A 26338-nucleotide genomic window follows, 5' to 3' on the forward strand; every position below is an offset into this window, starting at 1 on the left:
TTGAGATCGCCACCCCTTAACCATATATTCATGTACGGGACAATATAACAATTCAAATGAAAGATAGGGGGAGTCCCTGAGGTCACTGTACACCCTTCTGTTTTAGAACTTGGAAATGGTCAAGATCCTTACCCCTAAACGGTATATACTCATGTATGGGACAATATAACAAATCAAATAAAATATAGGGGAAGTCCTTGTAGTCACCCCAACCCTCCTGTTTGAGAACTTGGTAACGGTTGAGATCCCCACACCAAAACAATACATATTCATGTATGGGCCAATATAACTAATTAAATGAAATATAGGTGGAGTCCCTGGGGTCACCCTACCCCTCCTGTTTGAGAACTTGGAAACCAATGAGATCCCAACCCCTAAACCATATATATTCATGTATGGGACAATGTAACAAATAAAATGAAATGTAGGGGAAGTCCCTAGGGTCACCCTACCCCCAGTGGTGGATCCAGAAATTTTCATAAGTGGGGGCCCGCTGACTGACCTGAGGGGGCCTTGTCCAGTCACGCTTCAGTGATTCCCTATATAAGCAACCAATTTTTTTCCCAAAAAAAGGGGGGGGGGGACTCCTGCCCCCTAAATCCTCTGCCTACCCGTACCTGTTTGAGAACTTGAAAACCGTTGAGATCCCCACCCCTAAATCATATATATTCATATGTATGGGACAAAATAACAAATCATTTACATTTACTATGGGCAGGTCAGTCAGACCTCACTTTTGATCCCTGTTGTAGTGAACATTTGTCTGATTCATGTCTTGTAACTTTTGTACTATAGAACACAAATTCAGTTTTCTTTCCAGGGAAACCAGTCCATTCATACTGTTACATGTTCATACTAAGTCAACTTGAACTTCTAGCAGTCAAATAAAACCAAGGTTAACTACCAAGCAGAACAACTGCAATCATTGGGAACTTGTACCACTGCAGACTCACCATAAAAAAATATACATTGATATATGCATTGCTTTTGAAACCTTGATAACATATTAATTATTTGCCTTAATAAAGAAATCATTAGATAAACATGAATGTACTATATATGAATGTTTAATGTTGAGGCAACATTGCCACAGTTTTCATAATTACGGTTGCCTTGGTTTTTGGTTAACTGCCTTCAGCGCTTACAGCGCTTTGATTTCCTCTATTTATAATCTGACACAATTTCGTATCCAATCATTTATTAGCAATTTTATTATTGATCTTTGGAGATCATCCAATTAGATTTGCCGTTAGAAAGTGGCTAAACTAATCAATTGTAAAATTAAGGGATTTCTGTAATTCAGTTCTTTTTTAATTTTGATATATATTTGCCTCTATTTCTCCTATTAGTTTTCAACAGAAAAAAAGTACCTTAACAAAAATGCATGCTTCTTTCAAAGGCAGATTGTGAGCTTAAATGAATGGTGACCCCCTTTTTTTTTTAATTTTATTTTTCTATTAACATGATTAAGTATATGATAACATGGATAAAGTTCATTTATAGAAAAAAATAGCGTATCCTATATTTAAAAAAAAATGGATTTATACACTTGAGCCCCCTTTAATCATATGAAACTTCAAATTAAAAAAAAAAATATGCATGTTTTTTTTATGAATTAATGGCTTGTTTTCATTATAAAAATTATGTACAATGTATATGAGCCATTCCACGCTACAGTGGAACTTACAGTGACATTCATTATAACCTGTGTAGAGCAAATTATAATCATAAAACTAAAAGTGTTAGATATCAGAATTGAAACTAAATGAATAAAGAGATAGTTCTTAAAATTTCATGGTGATTGGAGTTATATTAAAAAAGATTTGAAGTTAAAACTTTAAATTTTGAGAAAAAAATCACGGACAAATGCAAAATTCAACAGAGTGTCAAATTTTCACAGCAAAATTTTTGGTTCATGATACTATTTTCTGTTCAAGTTGATGGTTTTAAAGCATAGTGCAATCAATATTTTATTTCAAGGCAGTGGCTATTTGACCGGCACCGGCAAAATAGCAAATTTGCTATTTAGCCGGCTCTGATTAAATTATATCTAACTGGAATTAAAATTTAAGAATAATAATTGAATATCAAAATGTTCTATTTAAAAACTTTTGTTACTGTTGCTCATATAAACACTTAAACTTCTTATCTAAAAAAAAGTGTGTACACATCGAAAATTTGACAAAAATAAAAATATGGTGAATCTATTATGAATAGAAGTGAAGTAATAAGATAAATTAAAAAGTAAAATACAAATATGATAATAGTCACTTTGTAGCTATACTACATTCCGGAAACTAGTATACTCTTTTCATTTACGGAACCAGCATTGTAATTGTGTTGCCGATGCATTTCAGTATTTCAGTACCATGAGAAGACTCGAGAAATACAATTATAATCAAGCGATTATCTGACAAAAACCGTGAAAAAATAAAAATTTCATCAGACACAATTTTTTTCAGTATAAGAAGGAAATGTTTCTTGATTTTTAGAATTATATTTGAGAATGAAAAGGTGAAAAAAAGACTAAAACAAAAAGAAATATAATTGTATTTATTTATGTTTTTCTCATTTTGAAAAATAGCATGTAAGTTGCACAGACGCTGCTCCTTATTATCCAATCTAGCTCAACCCAATACACATTAGAAGTTTGTTTTTATGCCCCACCTACGATAGTAGAGGGGCATTATGTTTTCTGGTCTCTGGCTCCGTTCGTCTGTGCGTCCGTCTGTGCGTCCGTCCGTTCAGGTTAAAGTTTTTGGTCAAGGTAGTTTTTGATGAAGCTGAAGTCCAATCAACTTGAAACTTAGTAGAATTGTTGCTTATGATATGATCTTTCTAATTTTAAAGCCAAATTAGACTTTTGACCACAATTTCACGGTCCACTGAACATAGAAAATGAAAGTGGGAGTTTCAGGTTAAAATTTTTGGTCAAGGTAGTTTTTGGTGAAGCTGAAGTCCAATCAACTTGAAACTTAGTAAACTTGTTGCTTATGATCTAATCTTTTTAATTTTAAAGCAAAATTAGACTTTTGACCCCAATTTCACGGTCCACTAAACATAGAAAATGAAAGTGGGAGTTTCAGGTTAAAGTTTTTGGTCAAGGTAGTTTTTGATAAAATTGAAGTCCAATCAACTTGAAACTTAGTACATATGTTCCCTATAGTATATCCTTTCTAATTTTAAAACCAAATTATATTATTACCCAATTTCACTGTCCATGGAACATGGAAAAGGATAGTGCGAGTGGGGCATCCGTGTACTTTGGACACATTCTTGTTCTCTAATTATTTTTTTTCTTCAAATTATTATATGATTTTTATGAGGTCATGTTAAGTTCCAGGAAATTGCGAGAATGCAGAATTTTTCACTATTAACACCAGAGCTTCCAGGGGCCTTGAGGGGCCCCAAGACCCCTCGACATATGACTTATCCCCGGCTTTGAGTACACATCATTTTGGCCTAGCTGCACCCCTGGCTGTTTAGAGCGTATATAAAGAGGAGAAAAAGAACCCTATATACATATGTAACATATGCACACAAGATGTAGATTCAAAGGAAGCCAGTGTAATGTGTAGTTCCTGTTTTGAGTAGCAACATTTATCTTGTGCTAGACTAAACAACTTCCAAAGGCAAAGAATTGGTTTTGTAACAATTGCAAATGTTAAATCATGTGTCCATTTGAAATTCATAGCAAACAACTATTGATATTGTCTGTCATATCTGTTTTATGATGTAGTTTTGCATAACACTATTTTTTTCACTGGCAGAATATTTAAACCATAGATTTTACACAGATTTAAATTTGAAAATCAACACTTTAGTTATAAATATTTTAGAAAAAGTATATTTAATAATGTATTTACAAATGTGTTTTCATGCTTTTAATTAATATTATAAAGTTATAATGATTATCTATTTATGAAAATCTTTTATTTTTTATTGTACTGTATTTTATGCTTGATATTGTGATAAAATGATTTTAAATTATAGTTAAGCTTTTTTTATTTTCTACTAATCACATCAATGAACAGTTTTATTTAGTGCCGGCTAAATAGCAAATTCGGCTAAATAACAAATTTGCTATTTAGCCGGTGCCGGTCAAATAGCAAATTTGCTATTTTGCCGGTGCCGGTCAAATAGCCACTGCCTTATTTCAATTATGAACATAAAGTTGTTTTAGTGGTGTTTTCTAGGAAAACTTTGATTTATTTAGATGATAACCCAAGTGTTACGATTTTCCGTCAAATAACAGTGTTAGCAACAAGACACACAGAAAGCAAAATGTGAAATAAAAAGAACGCAAACTTGTTATCACTGAAAACATCTGATGTTATAACACGTTTTTCTTATAGTATGGGGTACAGAGCAATGTACCCTAAAAAAATAAACACAACTGAAAAAAATAAAAAATATTCCGTCAAAAAAGTAACGGTTGTTGGATGCAGTTTATGCAATTTTATCCAATGAATTTTAATCTGCAGTTGATTGTTCTAGACAATTCCACCGGAAGTTAAACGACCGGATTAATACCGTATCTGATTTGGTTATTACAATACAAGATGGCAAGCAATTTCCTCCGGTAAGTTTTCAGTCAGAAATTGAGGATTTTCACGTTCGTTGAGAATGATAACATTAGTTACCGTTATAAGTAAATAATCCATTAAATGTCCCGTGTTTAGATGTGGTTTTAATGTGCTATGGTTGTTTTAAAGAGTGCAAACTTTATATAAAATACCTGGGGAGTTTGGAAAGGGACACGCGATATACGCATGATTCCGGTATTGACATGGGTAACACATGTTATCATTGACATACATTGTCTGGTTTAAAATTAGAGTCAAACATCACTTATGTTTTTTGTACATCACATCATCAAAAAGAAAGCTTGTCATGATAAAGAAAAAGTTGCAAAAAGAATCTACTATGATACATGTACACTTTGAAAACAAAAAGAAATGTAGATCCATAGGGATGTGTGTTTATGTTAACCATGAATAACTAAGTGATGGTTGACTTCAACGTCCTGGACAGAAATGTCAAGTACACAGTTGTTACTAAGCAATGTATTTCTATTAATCACCAATCATAACATGTTTTAAACACATTATAATGGGTTTTGTTTACATACTTCTGTTTTATAAAGGTGAAAATTACATGCCTTATTAGATCTGAATTGTACATGTGAACATTTTCCCATAAAAAGATAACAATGTTATTATGGACTTTTTGTTTTTTCAGTTCTTGCCTGAAAAAAAACTGTCATTTATCACAACAGTTTGGTGTCTGGCTGATACAATAAATTAAACATTGCTCAATGTGTTTTGTTCCTTTTTTTAGGCTTATTATTGATAATGTATACAAAATTATAAGTAATTGTTACAAATAAGAAATTAATTTATTAGATCTTGGCTGGTGTAACATTGTCATTCATGACTTAATTCAACCTGTTAACATTGTCAAGCACACTGGTGTTACCATATCCTGTTCAAAAATACTTTTAATATACTCTTTACCTGAAAGTATCAAAAGTTCTGTTTTCTTATCTTAAATCACCCACATGTCAATGTACCATTTAAGTACATTTAATGCACAAACAAATTTCACAACACAAAAAACAACAGCTGTGATGTTTGACCACTCATCAAAGATATTTGTCTTACTTAAAATATGTCCAGTATAACATGATTTTGACATCAAATTAATTTAGATGTAGTTCTTAATTGAAGTCTTTGATAAAGATTTTAATTTAAAGAGGATGGTTTAAAATTCTTTATAACTATCATGATAATATAAGAAAGACTGTTATTTACCAGTTTACCTTAAGATGAACAACTAATGTTACATGTGACTTTTATGGAAAAAAATCATGGTCAATCATAAACTGTTTACAATTTACTTAAACTTATACTTAACATTAGAATTTGAATGTTCTTGTCAGAATTATACTTTTAAAACAAAGAAGTCATGCTCTTTATCGTCTAAAGACAGTGCAATTATTCTATGCAACATCATTCTACAACTTTTTTGTAACAGTTGTGAAAATTGACTATTTTTTTATTTTAAATATTGTGAATAAAGTATGTCCAAATCACAGCAGTTTGACATATCTCGACAAACCAAGAAATGTAACAAAATCAGTTTAATAATGCTTTAAATATGTTAAAATCCTGAGTTCCAATCTATTTTTTTTTGCTTCAAAAAATATAATCTTGTTTATATTATTCAATTAATACTGTTTGACAATGAAGTAACATATGTGATGTTGACTTGCTTTAAAAAAAACAAATTGTGAAGAGACGAGTCCAAATAACAACTGTTTGGCAAAGTATTATACTATATTACTGTAATAGAACAGTCATCATTTTATTATAAAGAACATATTTTTTGTGTTCTTGAAACAGAATTATTGTCTCAAAATATATTTATAGTCCAAGGTAAACAAGTGTTAACAAATTAGGTTATATATGTGAATATTGACCTTTAATGTTAAACAAAATGGTGTCAAATGTCGCAACATTTTGACATAATGATAATTTATCATATCAGCATCGTTATGACTGCAATATTGAAAACATTCTACATGTTAACAGAAGTACATTTTTGTACCTATAGTCTGTTAAATTTGAAAGATATATAATGATAAACCACAAATATACTAGAATATTTTGCTTTGTGATTATGAACATCTTAACCCTAAAATGATGTAAAAAGTAACAGTGTTTCACATTCATACATTGAAAGAGAAATGTGACATTTTGATTATAGTAGAAAACGCTTGAATTACAGTTTATTTGGCTTATTTTGGTATTTACAGAATGGAGATGAGGCCTAGGAAAGAAAAACCAGCTGAAGAAGAAGGATGTATGCATGTACCAAAACTCAGCAATGCAGAGAAACAGAAAAGATACAGAGAAAACCTGAAATTAAGACCTGGTAAGGACTCCTAATAAGTTATCTGGCCAGAAGGGCTGTGTGAACTAACGCTTCATTTGGCATTTGTCACGCATTGAAATTTTTTTGTGCCCCACCTACAATAGTAGTGGCATTATGTTTTCTGGTCTCTGCATTCATTCGTCCATCTGTCCCATGTCCAGTGTCAGGTTAAAGTTTTTGGTCAAGGTTGTTTTTGATGAAGTTGAAGTCCAATCAACCTGAAACTTAGTACTCATGTTCCCTATGATATGATCTTTTTAATTTAAATGCCAAATTAAGAGTTTTGACCCCAATGTCACGACCCACTGAACATAGAAATGATAGTGGGGGTGGGCCATCCCTGTACTATAGACACATTCTTGTTAAACATCTTTTTTGCTGAAACTACTTGTAAAAATTTGACCAAATTTGGTGCCAATCATCTGTAGCATTCTGGTTTCAAAGATGTGTCTATATGACTGTGTAAATATTTACACTAAAATTGGCAACATCACAGTATAGTTAGTGCATGAAAACCTCATTAAATTGTTGGAAATGTCGATATAGTCTATGTTCTCTAAAAAAACAACATTATAATCGAAATTTTCATTGTGGCCATAAATTTTGAATATTTTAAACACAGGCATTTGTTTTTCGCATATTTTGTCCCTCACAATTGCTAAGACCCATGTTTAAATCACAATAAAAGTATGTCGACCTTGATTTTTTCTTTTTCTTTTTAGATTATTTGGAGATAAAAAAGAAGAATGCAGAGCAAGCCAAAGAGAATAGACTGAAGGAAAAAACTGAAACAGAAATAGAACAAATAAAAGAAGGAAATCGTATTAGAGCTAAAAGACATAGAGAAAAACAAAAAGCCCTTGGGATAGAAAAGAAGAGAATAAAACCAAAGACAAGACAAAAAATCTTAGAACAGCGAGAATACTGGCGAATAAAAAAGCAAGATTCTCGTAGCAGATCATCTTGCCAGAAAAAAAGACGTGTTAAGGAAAAGGACCGAATGAGAAAAATGTCGCAGAACAAAAAGACGAGAACAAAGCCAGCAAATGGTAATTCAGTTTTTAGTAGTCCTTCAGCTGAAGAAAAAGCAACACAAAGAGTAAAGCAGTATCTCCCAAAATGTGCAGAAAAAATGGCAAGAGTAGTCATGAATATAATAAGTAATGCATCACCCAAGAAACATGCAGCACTTGCAAGAGTAGGAATAACCACACAAAAAAAGAGAAAAGTAGAAACCTATTGCTTTAATAATATAAAAAGACAAATATTTCGACTAAATAGCAGTAATAAGAAATCTGAGAAAACCTTACGTCGAGCATTAGTATCAGCATGCATACAGTCTAAAGTTAAAAGTGCTAAGAATGTAAGCAGACACCTGGGCATCAAATGGTCGTACCTAAATAAATGTTCAGAACTGAACATGCTGAATGAATACAAAGTCAGATCAGATAAAATCCCTGAGGAAATAACTGAAGACGTTAAAGATTTTTTTCTACACCCACAGATATCAACACCATTGCCAGACAAAAGGTTGGTTAACAAAGATGGAAAAGCAGCACACATAATGCACAGATCATTGTTAGACACATTTCAAATCTATAAGGAAAAGAATCCAAGCGTTAAGTTAGGAAAAAGCAAGTTTGCATCACTGCGCCCAAAAAATGTTAAAACATTTTGTGATCAACAATTGCAGCAGTGTTTATGTGAATACTGTTTAAATGTAGAACTGAAGTTGAAGACGGTCAATAAATTAATTGGCCGTTCTTGTGAAAATGCAGAGGAACTAAAAATCAAGGACAAATACTGTGCTGTTAATATAGTTATGTGTCCAAAAGGGGATAACCAGTACCACAAGAAGGATTGTATTGACGGGCTTTGCAACATATGTGGAGAACAGAAGATGAGAACTCATCTAAAGGACGTGACCAACAAATATGGGGTATACTATTATGTATGGGCCGTCACTGACAACAAAGAAAAAAAGAAAGGCCTCATTCTCAAAAGTTCGAACAGCAACACTTTAATTGATGAATTGTGTTCTGAGATTTTATTCCTGAAAAAACATTTATTTATTGCCCATTGGGAATTAGGTCAATTCCAGAATATTTCACAGCACCCACCTGTAAACTGTGTGATTGCAGTGCTAGACTTTGGACGTAACTATGTTTGTGAGTTTCAAGATGAACCACAGTTTCTCTACTGGATTCATACTCAAATAACAGTACACCCTGTGGTGTGTTATTACAAGTGTAATGAGAAAGGATGCAATAGTACAGTTAAGGAAGATGTTGTGTTTTTAAGTGAAGATATTCGCCATGATGCACACGCAGTTAATTGGTTTGAAAATAAAACTATTGAACATTTAAAAGAGAAAAATATTCAGTGTGACACATTGTTTGAATTTACAGATGGGTGTTCATCACAGTATAAGAGCAAAATTCCCTTCAGTCATATTTGTAACTCAAATGTGAAAATTCATAGATCTTACTTTGGAAGTCGTCATGGCAAAGGACCTGGTGACCAGGTAGTGGCAGTTGTGAAATCAAAGCTTAGTAGAGCAGTGAAATCAAACCAAGCAGTCATAAGTAATGCAGAAAGTGCTGTTCATTTTCTTACAAAGAATAGCAAAGATGAGAAGGAAGCTCATCAACACCATAGGACACACTATATTTTAGTAGGAAAGACAGAAATAGACCATGATAAAAGCTTTAATTGTAAAACAGTGCCAGGAACACAAAAAATACACAGTATCAAAGGTCTTACAGATGATCCAAATATGATCAAGACCAGAAATTTGACTTGCTTTTGTGAAGAATGTTTGCTTGAAAATTATAATTGTTGTACCAACAAAGCATATGTGGATGAATGGAAAGTGACAAGATTAATGCAAGCTGGAAATGAACAAGACCAATGTAAACCTAAGAAAGGACTGAAAAGAAACAAAAGACAAACAGTGAACAAAAAAGTCAAAACAAAACAGAATACCACAACAGATGGCGTTGATGCAGCTGGTATGGTGACACCAGATGGTGTTGAGACAGTGGATGAGGTTGAGACAGTGGATGGTGTTGAGACAGTGGATGGTGTTGAGACAGTGGATGAGGTTGAGACAGTGGATGAGGTTGAGACAGTGGATGAGGTTGAGACAGTGGATTGTGTTGAGACACCGGATGGTGTTGAAACATTAGATAAGGTTTGGATACAGGATGGTGTTAGCAAAACATTAGTTGTTGATTATATAGTTTTCCCAGATCTGTATGAACAGTTAAATTCATGCACTCATTATGAACAGGTTGAAGATCTTGTTAGAGATGTAGGTAAACTTCCTCCAGTGACAAACCAGCAAGACATATATATTGTGTCTCACAAGCGTGAAATAGACAAAGGTTCATTGCCACTTGTAACAGGAGAATATATGGATAAGGGATTTTATCCAACAACTATTTATGGGGATGGAAATTGTTTGGCACGTTGTGCAAGTTTAATTGCATATGGAACAGAAGAACACTTCAAGGAAATGAGAATTAGAATAGTGTTTGAGCTAGTACAGCAGAAGCAAAAATACCTTGATGACCATTATTTGGAGAGAGGTGGAACCAGAAAAAGGGATATAGCAAAGCAATATGCAATGTTTTCGCCATTTTATATGGTTCAACACTTATCAAAGCACAACATTGAGTCCATATTTGAGCAAGAGGTTCTAAGTGTCGCCCATCATGCGGCTTATATGGGTATTTGGCAAATGGCAGCAATTTCCAATGCGTTACTCAGAGAGGTTGTCTCAGTGTATCCAGTGTATGCTGGACTAACCATCAGAAAGGACCTTCATAGACACTTTTTTCCATTCAAGCAGACATACAATACAGACCTACTTCCAGCACATATTATGTGGACAAACACAGGAGGAATTGACGATAAACCTTCAGAATGGGTGCCAAATCACTTTGTTGTACTTTTGCAAATGGAAAAACCAAAAGAACCATTTGACGATGATTTAGTTGTTTTGGAAGAACAAAGCACACCAGATTTATCAATGGATTTATTTGGTTCTGATCTGATAAGCAGTGTATTTGGAAATATTCTAGAAATGACATATGACATTGATAGTATGGATAAAGACGTTGGTGCAGTAAATGATATTGGTACAGAAAATATGACAGTTAATGGTATAGAAAAAGCAGATGGATTGAAGACAACAAAGATATCCGATGGCATGGAGACAACAGAGACATCAGATAGCTTAGAGACAACAGAGAAAGCAGATGGTATGGAGACAACAGAGAAAGCAGATGTCTTGGAGACAACAGCGAAAGCAGAAGGCATGGAGACAACAGAGAAAGCAGAAGACATGGAGACAACATATAAAGCAGATGGCATGGAAACAACAGAGAACGCAGATGTCTTGGAGACAACAGAGACAGCAGATGGCATGGAGATAACAGAGAAAGCAGAAAGCTTAGAGACAACAGAGAAAGTATATGGTATGGAGACAACAGAGAAAGCAGATGTCTTGGAGACAACAGAAAAAGTAGATGGTATGGAGACACCAGCGAAAGCAGAAGGCATGGAGACAACAGAGATATATGATAGCTTTAAGACAACAGAGAATTCAGATGGCTTGATGACAACAGAGAAAGCAGTTGGTATGATGTCTTCAGAGAAAGTAGATGGGTTAGAGATAATTGAGAAAACAGATGGCTTGGAGACAACAGAGGAAGCAGATGGCCTGGAGACAACAGAGAAATCAGATGGCTTGTTGACAACAGAGAGAGTAGATGGTATGGAGACAATAAAGAGAGTATATGGCATGGTGACTCCAGAGAAAGCAGATGGCATGATGACTCCAGAGAAAGTACGTGGCTTTGGGACAACAGCGGAAGTAGATGGGCTGGAGACAACAGAGAAATCAGATGGCTTGTTGACAACAGAGAGAGTAGATGGTATGGAGGCAATAGAGAGAGTAAATGGCAAGGCGACTCCAGAGAAAGCAGATGGCATGATGACTCAAGAGAAAGTACATGGCTTTGGGACAACAGAGAAAGCAGGTGGCTTGTTAACAACAGGGAAGTCAGATGGTATGGAGACAACAGAGAAAGCAGATGGCATGGTGACTCCAGAGATAGCAGATGGCATGGTGACTCCAGAGAAAGTAGATGGCTTGGAGACAACAGAGAAATCAGATGGCTTGGAGACAACAGAGAAATCAGATGGTATGGAGACAACAGAGGAAGCAAATGGTGTGGAGACAACAGAGAAAGTAGATGGCATGGTGACCCCAGGGAAAGCAGATGGCATGGTGACTCCAGAGAAAGTAGATGGCTTGGAGACAACAGACAAAGCAGATTGCAAAAGGTAAGGGAATATTATTCTTTATTAATTTTGATATTGTTGAAATGAAGTTTTATTTGAAAAAAAATTTGTAAACTTCTCTCCTTTTTGATTTGTTTTAATATTTGTGTGATATATTATTTAACTGAAATGGTATGTCAAGTTTTTTTTTATAATAATTATGTTATGAATTTAGGCTAATGCATCATGATGTGGGAAATTTCGTGTTGGTGAAACTTCAATGTGGACAAAAAAAAACACAGAATTTTGTTGCTGAGGTAAAAAGGTTCTTTGTTATTGTTATTTGTTTATTGTGTTTCGTTGATGTTCTTTCTCTTTTATTTTTCTTGCAGATTAATTATTGACATCAATCACATTTGGTGTCCTTTGTTATTGCATGTTTCAGATTTAAGTTTTAATACTCATGTTTGGTACAGTGATAATAGGTGAGCCTATTGTTTAGTCTTATTGGACTTTATTTGTCATTACTGATGTTTTATCTAAATCTTGCTGACTAATTAACTGATTACACATGTTCTCAATAATTTGATTTTGTTTTGGTTTGGACTAAAATGTCAGTCTTTAAACAAGTTAAGTTTTTTTATAAAAGTCTTACACATCAACTTTTTTTATTTTGTTTAAATTACATCTTTCGTCTTTTTTCCAGATCGTTGATATTGTTGAGGGAGAATATATACTGCGATACATGCAGAAGTGTAAATATGGTTACAAGTGGCCAGCGAGGGAAGATTCATCACAGGAACCTGAGGAACATATTGTTCAAAGACTCGCTAAACCAAATACGACTGAAAAAAACAACAAGACATTCTTTCACTTTAAATTTGATAATTAAATGTTTTCATTCATTTGACTTACTATGTTTACTGGTAACACAGTGTCACAATTGCTTGAATAGTCCATAATTGTTTATTATTATTAATGGGTGTAGTAGTAAAAAATGTGGTAACACCAAAATATATCCTTTCAACATTATTCTATCATTCAAGTTAGTTCTTTTTGTTGGCGTTTCTTATTGTTGTCCTTGGTTTTTGATGGCCCTTTTGTGTTTGCAGCTCCAATACACAAGTGAATGTGTACCATTCAATATGTGTTATGTTTGGTACTATTGCCTCAAGTGCAAAAGCTCAAACTTTTGAGCCTAGGTTGGAAAATAAAATTAGTATTTGCCACACGTGAACTATCATGGTAAAAAACTTGATAATGTCGATCTAGTATAAAGGTGGTATTTTGTTTATTTGCTTTCATCCATCCTTCATTGCCACTATACCCATTGTTTTTTGCTGAGGTCTCATAAAGCTAATATGGTAAACATGTTGATTGATTCGGCAAGCTTATTTTTCTATATTCACATACACTTAACATTTCATGGGCAAAAATCAATACCTAGTCATCTTTTTTTTCTCTGTTTGTGCTAAAAACCGCATGATGGGTATTGTACTTTGTTTGTATACCACATTTGGCAATAGAAAATATCTCAACACTAAGTATAGTTCAAATATAACAATGAAAATACTAAAAAAAGGTAACAGACGTTGTGTTTTGACATCACGTCTGTTATATTGCCAAACGTAACATAGGTTACTATTTTGTATGAAATAGTTGGGTTTCTGCAGACTTTTCTTTAGCTTATATTAAACATTTTACAGAAACATTTCTTAACTTTTCAGATTCACTTATTTCATCAGTTAATCAACAGTAATACTCATTATAAGTATAACAATGTAGATGAAGTATGACCACACTACCAGCACAATGTCAACAGATAAAAGTAGACGTCTATGGTTGAAAAATATTAACAAAAATGCACAATAAATGTTTCATTTATGTTGGAAATTGCTAGTCATCATCATTTGATAGAGATTTATTCTTCTGATTTGAATAGAAACTGAATATTGATCGGTCAAGTAACGTGCGTTACCTTTCAACCACTATAATGAAAATGCTGTTTTAATGCCCCAAAACGGTATAAGTTATGTTCCTAACAACGTAGTTTAATTATTTATATATTAATCTTACAGGCTGCACAAAAAAAATAAAGATATGCTACGCTTTAAAATTTGGACATCTTTCACAATAGATATACACTGTACTGTGGAATGTCTCATATACATGATATACTTTTTTTTGAAGAAAATTTTTTAATTTAAAAGAAAAATTTACTTTTTTATAAATTGTTTGCTTGACATTCTTTTTCTAGTCATGAAAATGCCGTTTTTCATACCTGAACTTCACACCACATGACTACAGACAGCTGATACATGTATCACCATTAAAAAATTAAATTGAATTAATTCTTATATAACATTGTTGATTACATTTTCAGTATGAGTGCAGTGTTGATTACATTTTCTTTTTTTTTTTTTTTTTTTTTTTAAATCATACATACTTTATTGAAAACTTTCACATTTGTTAGTTTGATACAGAAAGTACCGGTACCTTATCCCGGCCTCGTTAAACATTAGATTGTATATTTAGAAAAATTGTTAGTAATTGTTAGTACTCAAAATTACAAAATATATATACAGTACTCAAAATTACAAAATATATATACAGTATATTACATGTATATATATATATATATTGTGTATCAATTATTTCAATATTGATCAATAAAGTGAGAATTTTATTTAAGAGAGAATGTGAGAAGAGAAGAGAAAATAATAAATAATTAAAACACAAATACAAAACAAAAAACAAAAAATAAAAACTAGAGAAAAAAAAATAAAAATAAAAAATAGAAAGTCCTTGAAATTTGGAATTTGGCAGCAGTATTTTTTTTGGCAACATTAAATAGATTTGGCAAAGTTGGTTTTCCATTGTAAATAATTCATACAAACACAAAATAGATATTAGAGAATGTATATGCATTTTAGGCACAAAACAAGAACAAAAGACAATAAACAACATATAACAGTATATTAAATAAAAACATATATGATGGTGTGAAAAGGCTAAAATAAAATGCACAATAACATTACATAGGGTAATGCTAATTAAGTTGCTTAAGTGTAAATTATTCTAATAATGGAAGCCAGGGGTCCCAGTAGAGGTTGGCAATTTGAAGAGGCTTTGTTTTAAAAAATATATTCTTTTCTAGTATTAGATTTTCTTTTAGATAGTTTTTCAGCCCTGCAAAATTTACTTGATTTTCACACAGTTTTGTTCTATAGATGAAGAATTTTGATAAAAGTATTATTAAGTTTTTTATTTTATTATTTTCTGTTTTTCCTAAATTTCCAAATAAAATTATATCCATGTTAAATGGAATAATTATTTGTGTTTGGTTATAAATCCAGTCCATGAGTCTTATCCACAGATCTGCTATTTTATGGCATGTCCAAAATATGTGTTCAATATCTTCAGTAACTTCACTGCAGAAAGTACATTTATCGCTTTGTTTTATTTTTATCTTAAATAAAAATTTATTTGTGCCCAATATTCTGTGTATTATTCTATATTGGAACCAGTGGAGTTTTGAGCTTTTTGTGGAGTAAAAAGACATATTATGCACAGTTTTCCAATCAAAATTTTTGTTGAGTGTTAAGGACCATTTTTCTTCACATCTAAGTTTAGTACTGCTTTTTTCAAATAAAACATTATACATATCTTTCGAGCCTTTTCTTGATAAAAAAAATATTCTTATATTATTTGGCATAATTGGTCCTAGTGTTTTATAACAATTGTTTATGGATATATAGTTTTTTAAAGCCTTTTTATATGATTTTATTGATAAAATGACCCCATTATAAGTAAGAAAGTTTGACTTAATTTTATAAATGTTTTGGAATTGTTGAAAAGTCATTGGTTTTCCCTCATCGTTTAATAAATCATTTATCAAAAAGATCCCTTTATCTATCCAGTCTTTATAGAAAATGGATGTTGTTCCTATTTTTATGTTTTCATTATTCCAGAGCGAATCTGATAAAAACTCCTCTTCATTTTTTGGTATGAATTTATTTTGTAAATCTGTCCAAGCTTTAAAAACTTCTTCCCAAAAAGGGTTTTTACATCTTTTTGTTGGGCCTAAATAAATAAGGTTTTCAATACTAATTTTTTCAGTACTTTCTAATAGCTTATTTAGTTTTGGGTTGTTTTTCAACAACCGTCTTATCCAAGTTAGTTTCAATCCTTTTATATATTTGTCAATATCTATCATTTTCAGCCCTCCTAATTTGTGTTCAGAACATAATATTTCTCTTTTAATCTTGTCAGGTTTGTTTTCCCAAATAAATGAATAAATTTTGTCAGTTAGTTGTTTTAAAGTATTTTTGCATGGTGCTTGTAATGTTAAAAACAGATGGTTCAATTTTGAAATAATTAGTGTCTTAATGCTAGTTATTTTTCCAACTGGTGTTAATGTTTGTTGAGACCAAATTTTTATTATATTTTCAATTTCTTTAATTCTTGGACCATAATTCAACAGTTCCATTTCATGCAAATTGACAGAAAAGTTTATTCCTAGTAATGTAAACCTACTGGAACCCCATTCCAATCCCCATTTTACACACATTGTGTCTTGACTATATTTTTTTTTGCCTATCCACACCACCTTTGTTTTGTCCAAGTTCATATGGAGACCAGACATTTCAGCATATTTTTGGAGTAAGCGAAGAGATGCATCTAGAGATTCAGGTGTACCGTCAAGTATTATTGATGTGTCATCTGCGTATTGGGAGATAAGATATTCTGTGTCATCAATTTTAATTCCTTTAATTTCTTTGTTTTTTCTGATTAAAATTCCTAGAATTTCAGCACATAAAAGAAAAATATAAGGTGATAAAGGATCCCCTTGTCTACAGCCTCTTTGAATCTGAAAGAAATCTGATAAAAAACAGTTTTGGGATACTGATGAGCTTATATTTGTGTAAAAAGTCTTTATCCAAAGTTTTATAGAGGGTCCAAAATTGAAAAAGTCTAATACTTCATTTATGAATTTCCATGATACCGAATCAAAAGCTTTTTCAAAATCTATGAGAAGGAGAAGACCTGGCAAATCATTTACCTCTGTATAGAATAAGATATCATATATGAGACGAGTGTTTTCTCCAATATATCTTCCAGGAATAAAACCTGTCTGATCATTGCTAATAATAATGGGTAGAACAGATTTCATACGCTCTGCTATACAACTTGATGCTAGTTTATATGTTGTATTCAAAAGACTTATTGGTCGCCAATTTTTCATAAACTGTCTAGGTTTATCACCTTTTGGTAAACAAGTAATAATACCCTGTTTTTGAGTTATTGATAATTCCCCCCTTTTGTAACCATAAATTATAGATCTGAAAACAAATTTTCCTACATTTATCCAAAAGAATTTAAAGAACTCATTTGTAAAGCCATCTGACCCTGGACTTTTCTCATTTTTCATTCTACGCATAGCTGTTGTCAATTCATTATAAGTTATCTCCCCCTCTAAAGATTCTTTTAAAGTATCATTTAATTTTTTAATATCAGAATCAGGTATTTCACTATTAAGATTTACTTCACTCAAGCTTTCTGTTTTAGTATACAGTTTTTTATAGTAATTTTTGGCCTCTTCTAATATTTTATCTTGTTTACAAATTGTCTCCCCTTTTTCATTAACCAGTTTGGGGATGGTTTTATTTATAAAATGTTTAGTTTCCATATTCAAAAAAAACTAGATGGCTTTTCCCCTTCTTCAATCCATTGCATTTTTGACCTGATATAGTATCCCCTCATTTTTTCTTTCCTTATTATTCTAAGATCAGATTTATGGTGTTCAATTTCATTTAATATTTCCTCTGTTAAGATGCTTTCCTCTAATTTCTGAATTTTTTCTGATAGTATTTTTTCCTCTTTATCTCTTTCCTTCTTTTTATAAGATGCATAGGAAATAGTTTTTCCTCTGATTTCTGTAAGTAATATTTCTAAAAAAAGTTGGTCATTTATTGTAAAGTGGATGTCTAAATCATTAATTTCTTCTAACGTTTCTCTATTATATACTAATGATGCATATTGGTCTTTTACTTTAAGTATAGTGTCTTTTATAGTTTTGGAGTATTCAATATCATGTAAAAGTGAGTTGTTAAATTTCCATAATCCTTTTCCAAGTATGAAATCATTCATCTTTAGATTTAATATTATTGGGGAGTGATCTGATCTATAGCTGTTGTGATTTTGTACATCAACTACATTTCGATTAAGGTCTTGGGATATTAAAAAGAAGTCTAATCTTGCTTGTTTTATGGGATTAGCTTTTCTCCATGTGAACTGTTTTAAATCTGGATTAATTTCCCTAAAGGGGTCTGTTAAATTATAAAGATCTTTTAAGTCTAGAACTTTCTCCTTAGCTTTTGGGTTATTAATATTTTGATAATTATATGTATCAAGACTTTGGTTTTGTACTAAATTATAGTCTCCAGTTATAACAACTGATGGATTGTTTAAAGTTTCTATCATTCCACTCAGTTTTATATAAAAATCTGGTGTATCTTTGTTTGGACCATATAAGGTTATTAGGGTCATTCTCTTTCCTTCGATTTCCATATCAATTCCTAACAAATTTCCTTGATCATCTTTTTTTACTTTATGTATTTTATACTCAAAGTTTGTTGTCAATAAAATTGCTACCCCTCTTTGATTTGTAGCAAATGAATTAAATATGCACTCTCCTCCCCATAGATTTTTTATTGATATTTCATCATTTTCTGAAAAATGTGTATCCTGTAAGCAATATATATTACAGTTTTTTGATTTAAGATAATCAAAAACATCTCTTCGCTTCTCTATTGAATTAAGACCTTGACAGTTGTATGAGAGAAATTTTATACTATTATTACTCATTTTCAAATGATATTTCTATTTTAAAAAACAAAAATATGTATTTTGTTAAATGCATAAAAGAAAACCAAGAAAAAACCCATACAGCTGTGTACTTAAAGTGTGTGAATGTGAAAATATCTTTGAGATGTCTGATCTCACCTGCCATGTCTGAGAAGAATTCAAATTGTAACCAGAATACACCAACAATGCTGCATAATATATTATACATTACTGTGCCAATAACATGAAATAGAGAAAAAAGACATACAATTTGTAAAATGTAAAAATAGAAAGAAGAAAAAAATGAGATCATATATAATCAAAAAGAGACAAAGCAAGAAAATCAAATGGTTAAAAACAAATTATGTTGTTCAAAAAGCAACATATCCACTATTGTTCTATTTTCTTTTAAATAACAGAAATGATGTTCTCTATGTGTAATATCTTTATCATTAAAACTAGCTAGAGATGATTATCTCCCTTACATCATAAATCAATATAATGATTTGTGAGAGTCATTGATTGATATGATAAAGTTGATTACATTTTCAGTATGAGTGCAGTGTTGATGTCAGTTGTGATTGTTGATTACATTTTCAGTATGAGTGTAGTGTTGATTACATTTTCAGTATGAGTGCAGTGTTGATTACATTTTTAGTATGAGTGCAGTGTTGATGTCAGTTGTGATTGTTGATTACATTTTCAGTATGAGTGTAGTGTTGATGTCAGTTGTTATTGTTGATTACATTTTCAGTATAAGTGCAGTGTTGATGTCAGTTGTGATTGTTGATTACATTTTTAGTATGAGTGCAGTGTTGATGTCAGTTGTGATTGTTGATTACATTTTCTGTATGAGTGCAGTGTTGATTACATTTTTAGTATGGGTGCAGTGTTGATGTCAGTTGTGATTGTTGATTACATTTTCAGTATGAGTGCAGTGTTGATGTCAGTTGTGATTGTTGATTACATTTTCAGTATGAGTGCAGTGTTGATGTCAGTTGTGATTGTTGATTACATTTTCAGTATGAGTGCAGTGTTGATGTCAGTTGTGATTGGAGTTATTGGACTTGTTTTATTCTACATCACACAAAAGATCATCACATTCCTAAAATGGCACAGAAGGATGAAGAAAATATTGTCTCACTTCCCTGGACCAAAGCCTCATTGGTTCTTTGGTAATGCTTTGCAGGTACAATTTTAAAAATACATAAACAATATAAAAGCGTGTTTATCTTGACATAATATATATTGTAAAATTACTTCCCTTAGTAGTAGAAAAACATTGCATTGTAGGTGATATCTTCTTTTAATGATTTTTGTTGAGCCTGCAACTTTTGTCGCTGAAAGCTCGACATAGGGAAAGTGACCCGGCAGTGGCGGCATTAGCTAACTTGTTACTTAAAAGCTTTATATTTTAGAAGGTAGAAGACCAGGATGCTTCATACTTTGTATATGGATGCCTCATGTTACAAAGTTTCTGCCAGTCACATGTCCAATGTCCTTGACCTCATTTTCATGGTTCAGTGACTACTTGAAAAAAAAGTTTAGATTTTTTGTAATGTTAAATTCTTCCTTATTATAAGTAAAAGGATAACTACATTTGGTATGTGTGTATGCTTGGTCAACACATTGGCTATCTGCTCTTTTGTTTCAATCCAATGAACAGTTAGCTCTCCTTTTTGGATCATCTCCTTGATGCAACTAATTTCGAGTCGCAATCTCTTTTCAGTTACATTTTTCTTTGAACGAACAGCTTCATAAAGGTCCTTATTGTCAATCACACATCTTACTGTAATGCCTCCTTCTGTAGTACATTTATTGAAAACCAGTTCATTATACAAAGTAGCTAGTGAGGTAGCACAATCTATACCATCGGCTAAAGCTAAAGCTTCACTAGCTAGTGTACTTCGAACAACCCTTCTTATTTTCTTTGATTGCCATGTAATTGGATTGATTTTTCCATTTTCACCTAAAAGCATAATAACAAACCCTCCTTGACTTCCCCCATCAGGAAGATTACCAAAAGAAGCATCAGTATATAACAAAAGTTCTACATGTTCTCCAAGTTCCTTGAAATGAAGAGACACTGGATCATTTCTAACTTTCCTTAAAAGCTTGTTTACTCTTTTGAAGTCTTCAATAGTACTTGTTTTTAACTTTGATGCTATCATAGCAATGTCAAAAGCAATATCAGGACGAGTTTGTTTTGCAAGCCACAACAGTTGTCCAACTTTTGATCTAAGAACAGTTTGTTCGACTGATGAAAGCTGAGAATCATTTGGCCTTTTTCTATCAATTGAGACTGTCTTTAACACTTCGACATAATCTGTCTGACTCAATATTATTTTATCATCTGCATGACTTAGACCCAGTCCTAAATATTTGAACGATTCTGAAGCTTCTTTTCCGACACTGAATTTCTCTCTTATTTTCGATATAATCTCAGTTTCAAACAAATTGGTTCCTGCCCACAAAAAATCATCAACATGAACTGCAAGAACACCAGCCAGACCATTTGAATTATGCCAGTAAAATACTGCTGGGTCAATTTTAGATTCAGTACCTCCACATTCATTTAGGGTTTTCTTAACCTTTTCATACCATTTCAAAGAAGCATCTGCAAGACCATACACACATTTCTCTAAAAGCCAGAGTTTTCCATTAGCATTGGCTTCTTTAGCATGTTTAGGTGGACGAAGATGAACTTTTCTTTGCATTTTCTCCCCTTGCAGAAAGGCAGTTTTAATGTCTATTGAATTGATGGACCATTTCTTTTGCATTATGATTGAAAGAATGAGTCTAAGAGATTGTTTGTCACATGTAGGAGAGTTCTTCTGTATTTCATCCAAACAATCTTCTTCAAAACCTTTTGCAACGAGTCTTGCTTTCCTGTGTATCTCATTATCAGCTTCTTTTATAGTATATACCCATCTAGTGGATACATATGACTGACCATAGTCTTCAACTTCTTGATAAACATGATGTTTCTTCCAATTTTCAAGTTCAGCTTTACGAGCATCACAAAAGTCAATCTCATTGAATAATGCTTCTTCTGATTCTTCGTCATCCTCTGTATCCTGATCTGTGTCAGACTTAACAACTTGCAATTCATCAACTGTACTTAAGTCTATTGATAACTTGTTACCTTTAAGCTCATCAGGTTTCCTATATTCTACATTGTACCAATTCTTTTTACTTGATGATGCTTTACCAGCTCTACTCAGAACAACTCCTTCTCGTGGAGTATCATCACCTGGCATTTTAAAGTTCACCTTTTGGTCCTTTTTTAAAAGTAATGCTTTATGGCATTTAGAACCAACACTTCTACTGTGTGCTACAGAAGTTGCTTGCTCATTGCTCTGTTCACTCACTGGAGTATCTTCATGATCATCATTATCAAGCTCCGAGTCACCTCCTGATCTACTTTCCTCATAAGATTCATGCCCTTGATTCACAGGATTATCGCTGTCTATTTCAGAGTCACCTGCCTGACTTTCTAATTCAGATTCATGTCCTTCTACTTCATTGTCACTTTCACCTTGTTCATTGTCTGACTGATTGTTGGCATGCGAGTCTTCCTCTTCATCACTATCATAATAAAGGACTTCATGCTCAGCCTTATTCTTGTTCAAGTTTTGAGTTTTTAGACCTTCTTTCAATGTTACCCTTTTTTCCTGTTGTTTGTTTTTCTTATCTTTTTGTTCATCAATATCTCTTAAAATCCTACATTCATGCACTCTTACATAAGTTCCTCCATATCTTATAAACACAACAACATTGTCCTGTCCAATAACTGTACCAGGTCCTTTCCATTGATTGTCTCTAAGAAAGTATACTTTATCTCCATTTCTGAATTTCTCACCTGAGGGACGAACCTGCTTTCGAAGAGCACGTCTAATTTTCTCTGAGGATTCTGATGCTACAAATGCTTTCCTTGCCTCGTGAAGACCAACTAAATGTTTTCCCATTGTTTTACTCATTGTTTCTCCTTCAAGAGCTGGAGGTTTATTGACTAGTGTTGATGGCAGGTTAGGGTTTCTTCCAAACACAATTTGATAAGGACTGTAACCATACACATTTACAAGACTATTTTTGGCATTCACAGCCCAGCTAATTGCAGTTTCCCAAGATAAATTTGAGCTTTCTCTGATTTTGTTTACTGTTTCAGTTAGAGTTGCATTATGTCGTTCTACAATTCCATTTGACCAGGGACTGTATCCTGCTGTTGTCTTAACTGACATGTTTAGATTTTCAGCCATATCACGAAAAATTTGAGAATTGAATTCCCCACCATTGTCAGTGTATACTCCAACTTCAGGAGCACCATATACACTAACCCATATCTGCATGAATTTGTCAACAACTAACTGTGAGTCTTTTCTCCTGATAATAGCTGCTGCACTCAAACGGCTAAACAAGTCAATTATGTGCAAATAGTAGAAATTGTGATCAATCTCATGTAAATCCATAGCAACAATTTGGTTAAAATCATTTGCATGTGAAAATCCCACTATTGGCTTTGGTTTCGGACGTTGGTACTTGAAACAGACAATGCACTTTGAGCAAACATCATTCACTATTGCCTTTGTATCTGAGTCAACTGAGCCTGCACTTTTCAATAGAGATAACAACTTTTCAGATGAGGCATGACCAAATTGTTTATGCAGTTTTGATATAATATCCTTCTTTCTTTTCTTAGAGAATCCAGAATCTACCTTCAGAATTTCCTCCTCACTCACTACAGAATCTGTCTGCCCAGTTCTTCTGTCTTTGATGTTTATGCAATAATGACCATTTGAGGTGAAATGAACATCAACTGGTTTTCCAAACATTGTCACTTTATCATTATGGAGATCAAGAACTGTTTGTGCTCTTTTCAAAGAATCTTTGCTCAATAATAGAGGTATTTCACAGTCAACTACTTCTGTTTCTATGTAACATTTTAAAGACCCAATTGTGGCAGGTAACTTCACGGACTGATAAGAATGTACTGTTTTACCATCACCAAATTTGAAAGGTGTATTACTTTCCTTGCATTTTATTTCTTCAATAGCAGAGTCGAAAGTGTCTAAAAACTGATGTAACCATTTTGTCCCGCAAACTGTTTTGGTACATGCTGTATCTACAACTGCAGCATTAAATGCCTCGGCTACAAATATTTCTTGAGGTGTAATGTTTTGTTGAGAAGTTGTAATAAGAGTTATGTTTACAGTTTCAGATGTGTCTGTTTGTTCCTCTGTAAGTTTAACATCATAAGTTTTATGTGGACAATCCCTGAACCAGTGATATTTTTGTCGAGCCTGCAACTTTTGTTGCAGAAAGCTCGACATAGGGATAGTGATCCGGCGGCGGCGGCGGCTACGGCGGCTACGGCGGCGGCGTTAGCTAACTTCTTAAAAGCATTATATTTTAGAAGGTGGAAGACCTGGATGCTTCATACTTTGTATATAGATGCCTCATGTTACGAAGTTTCTGTCAGTCACATGTCCAATGTCCTTGACCTCATTTTCATGGTTCAGTGACCACTTGAAAAAAAAGTTCAAATTTTTTGTAATGTTGAATTCTCTCTTATTATAAGTAATAGGATAACTATATATGATATGTGCGTACCTTGCAAGGTCCTCATGTCTGTCAGACAGTTTTCACTTGACCTCGACCTCATTTCATGGATCAGTGAACAAGGTTAAGTTTTGGTGGTCAAGTCCATATCTCAGATACTATAAGCAATAGGGCTAGTATATTCGGTGTATGGAAGGACTGTAAGGTGTACATGTCCAACTGGCAGGTGTCATCTGACCTTGACCTCATTTTCATGGTTCAGTGGTTATAGTTAAATTTTTGTGTTTTGGTCTGTTGTTCTCACACTATATGCAATAGGTCTACTATATTTGTTGTATGGAATGATTGTAAGGTGTACATGTCTAGCGGGCAGATGTCATGTGACCTTGACCTCATTTTCATGGTTCAGTGGTCAAAGTTAAGTTTTTGAGTTTTGGGCTTTTTATCTAATACAATATGCCATAGGTCAACTATATTTGGTGTATGGAAATATTTAATGATCTTTATGTCAGTCGCGCAGGTTTTATTTGACCGTGACCTCATTTTCACGGTTCATTGCACAGTGTTAAGTTTTTGTGTTTTGGTCTATTTTTCTTAAACTATAAGTAATAGGTCAACTATATATGTTGTATAGAAGCATTGTTAGCTGTACATGTCTGCCTGGCATGGTTCATCTGACCTTGACCTCATTTTCAAGGTTCATTGGTCTTTGTTTAGTTATCTTGGTTAATGTTAAGTTTATGGTACAGTTGTTATAAAGCTTAGCTTTTTACTTAGGACTATCAACATAATATCAATGATTAGTATAGAAGGCGAGACATTTCAGCGTGTGCACTCTTGTGAATCACAACATCTACAACGAGATATGCTTCCATTTATAGTTGGATTAAGTCGGGATTGAGTATTTCTTTGATCAAATGATCTATTCATGCGATTGCGAGCACCAAATCTCCTTGAACTACGCCCTCTATCAAAACGATGTTCTCCTACAAATGCAGATTCTTCTTTAACAGTAACTATATCATTATCACTCTGTGATTTTGATGCAAATATCCTATTAAGGGCTGCCTTCATGGTTTCAAACTTTAAATCAGAACATGCAGTTAAAGCTAAATGTCTATCACTTTCACCAAGTCCTGCATTATCTAGGAGTTTAAATGCTAATATTGCATCAGGAAGTGGCATGTCATATTTCTTGCATTTGTTATACTTCTGTTCAAACTCAATTATATAGTCACACATTTTAATCGATGACTCCCTGTGATACTTATCAAAGGCTGTATATGCTGCATAAGCTTGATCTGTCTTGTCCTTTTCAAACAATTTATCTAATTCTATTATCAATTTGTCAACTCCTTCATCAACATTCAAATCCTCTGGTGTTATTTCTAACGCTACTTCTCTTGGCTTCCCTTGTAACGACAGCGCAAGTGCTAGGCCTCTCTTCTTTTTGTCCAATTCTGTAACCAGTTGCCACATCTTCACTTCATTCTTCCATTGCTGATATGACTTCTCCTTTGTCAAGCTTGGTGGGTTCTTATAACTCAGAGCCGTCGCCATCTCGCCGGATGTTGTGAGCTCTGCTACTACTGTTAAATGGCTATAAATGACTGAAGTGTTCTTTGTACAACTTTAATCTAAACCCACCAAGTCACTGTAAATACAAAGATACATACAAATAGAACTAAAGACTATATAGACTAAACTA

At 33.0% G+C, this 26338-nt stretch overlaps 2 protein-coding genes across 3 annotated transcripts in view; both read left to right on the forward strand.

The window, feature by feature from the left end:
- LOC139528678 (ultra-long-chain fatty acid omega-hydroxylase-like) overlaps positions 1-26338 on the forward strand; it is an 86730-nt gene that overhangs the window by 3459 nt on the left and 56933 nt on the right. For both annotated transcript variants that reach the window (XR_011665661.1, XM_071324797.1), the window contains exon 2: positions 20095-20260. Coding sequence is in view for 1 of the 2 variants with exons in the window: in XM_071324797.1 (XP_071180898.1) it covers positions 20096-20260 (165 nt within the window). In the remaining variant the exon portion in view is untranslated. The remainder of the gene's footprint in view (positions 1-20094; positions 20261-26338) is intronic.
- LOC139528669 (uncharacterized) lies at positions 4489-12603 on the forward strand. Its single transcript, XM_071324781.1, has 3 exons — positions 4489-4582; positions 6818-6936; positions 7659-12603. The coding sequence occupies exons 1-3, from the start codon at positions 4563-4565 to the stop codon at positions 12290-12292; spliced, it is 4773 nt and encodes a 1590-aa protein (XP_071180882.1). The 5' UTR covers positions 4489-4562; the 3' UTR covers positions 12293-12603.

Source organism: Mytilus edulis, chromosome 6 (assembly GCF_963676685.1).
Source record: "Mytilus edulis chromosome 6, xbMytEdul2.2, whole genome shotgun sequence".
In the NCBI taxonomy this organism is placed as follows: domain Eukaryota; kingdom Metazoa; phylum Mollusca; class Bivalvia; order Mytilida; family Mytilidae; genus Mytilus; species Mytilus edulis.

Bases quoted from the DNA above. Each gene is read 5' to 3' on its own strand.
- LOC139528669 (XM_071324781.1), top strand. From the start codon at position 4,563: ATGGCAAGCAATTTCCTCCG. The intron at 4,583-6,817 runs GTAAGTTTTCAG...TGGTATTTACAG, and splicing joins ATGGCAAGCAATTTCCTCCG to AATGGAGATGAGGCCTAGGA. The intron at 6,937-7,658 runs GTAAGGACTCCT...TTTTCTTTTTAG, and splicing joins AAACCTGAAATTAAGACCTG to ATTATTTGGAGATAAAAAAG.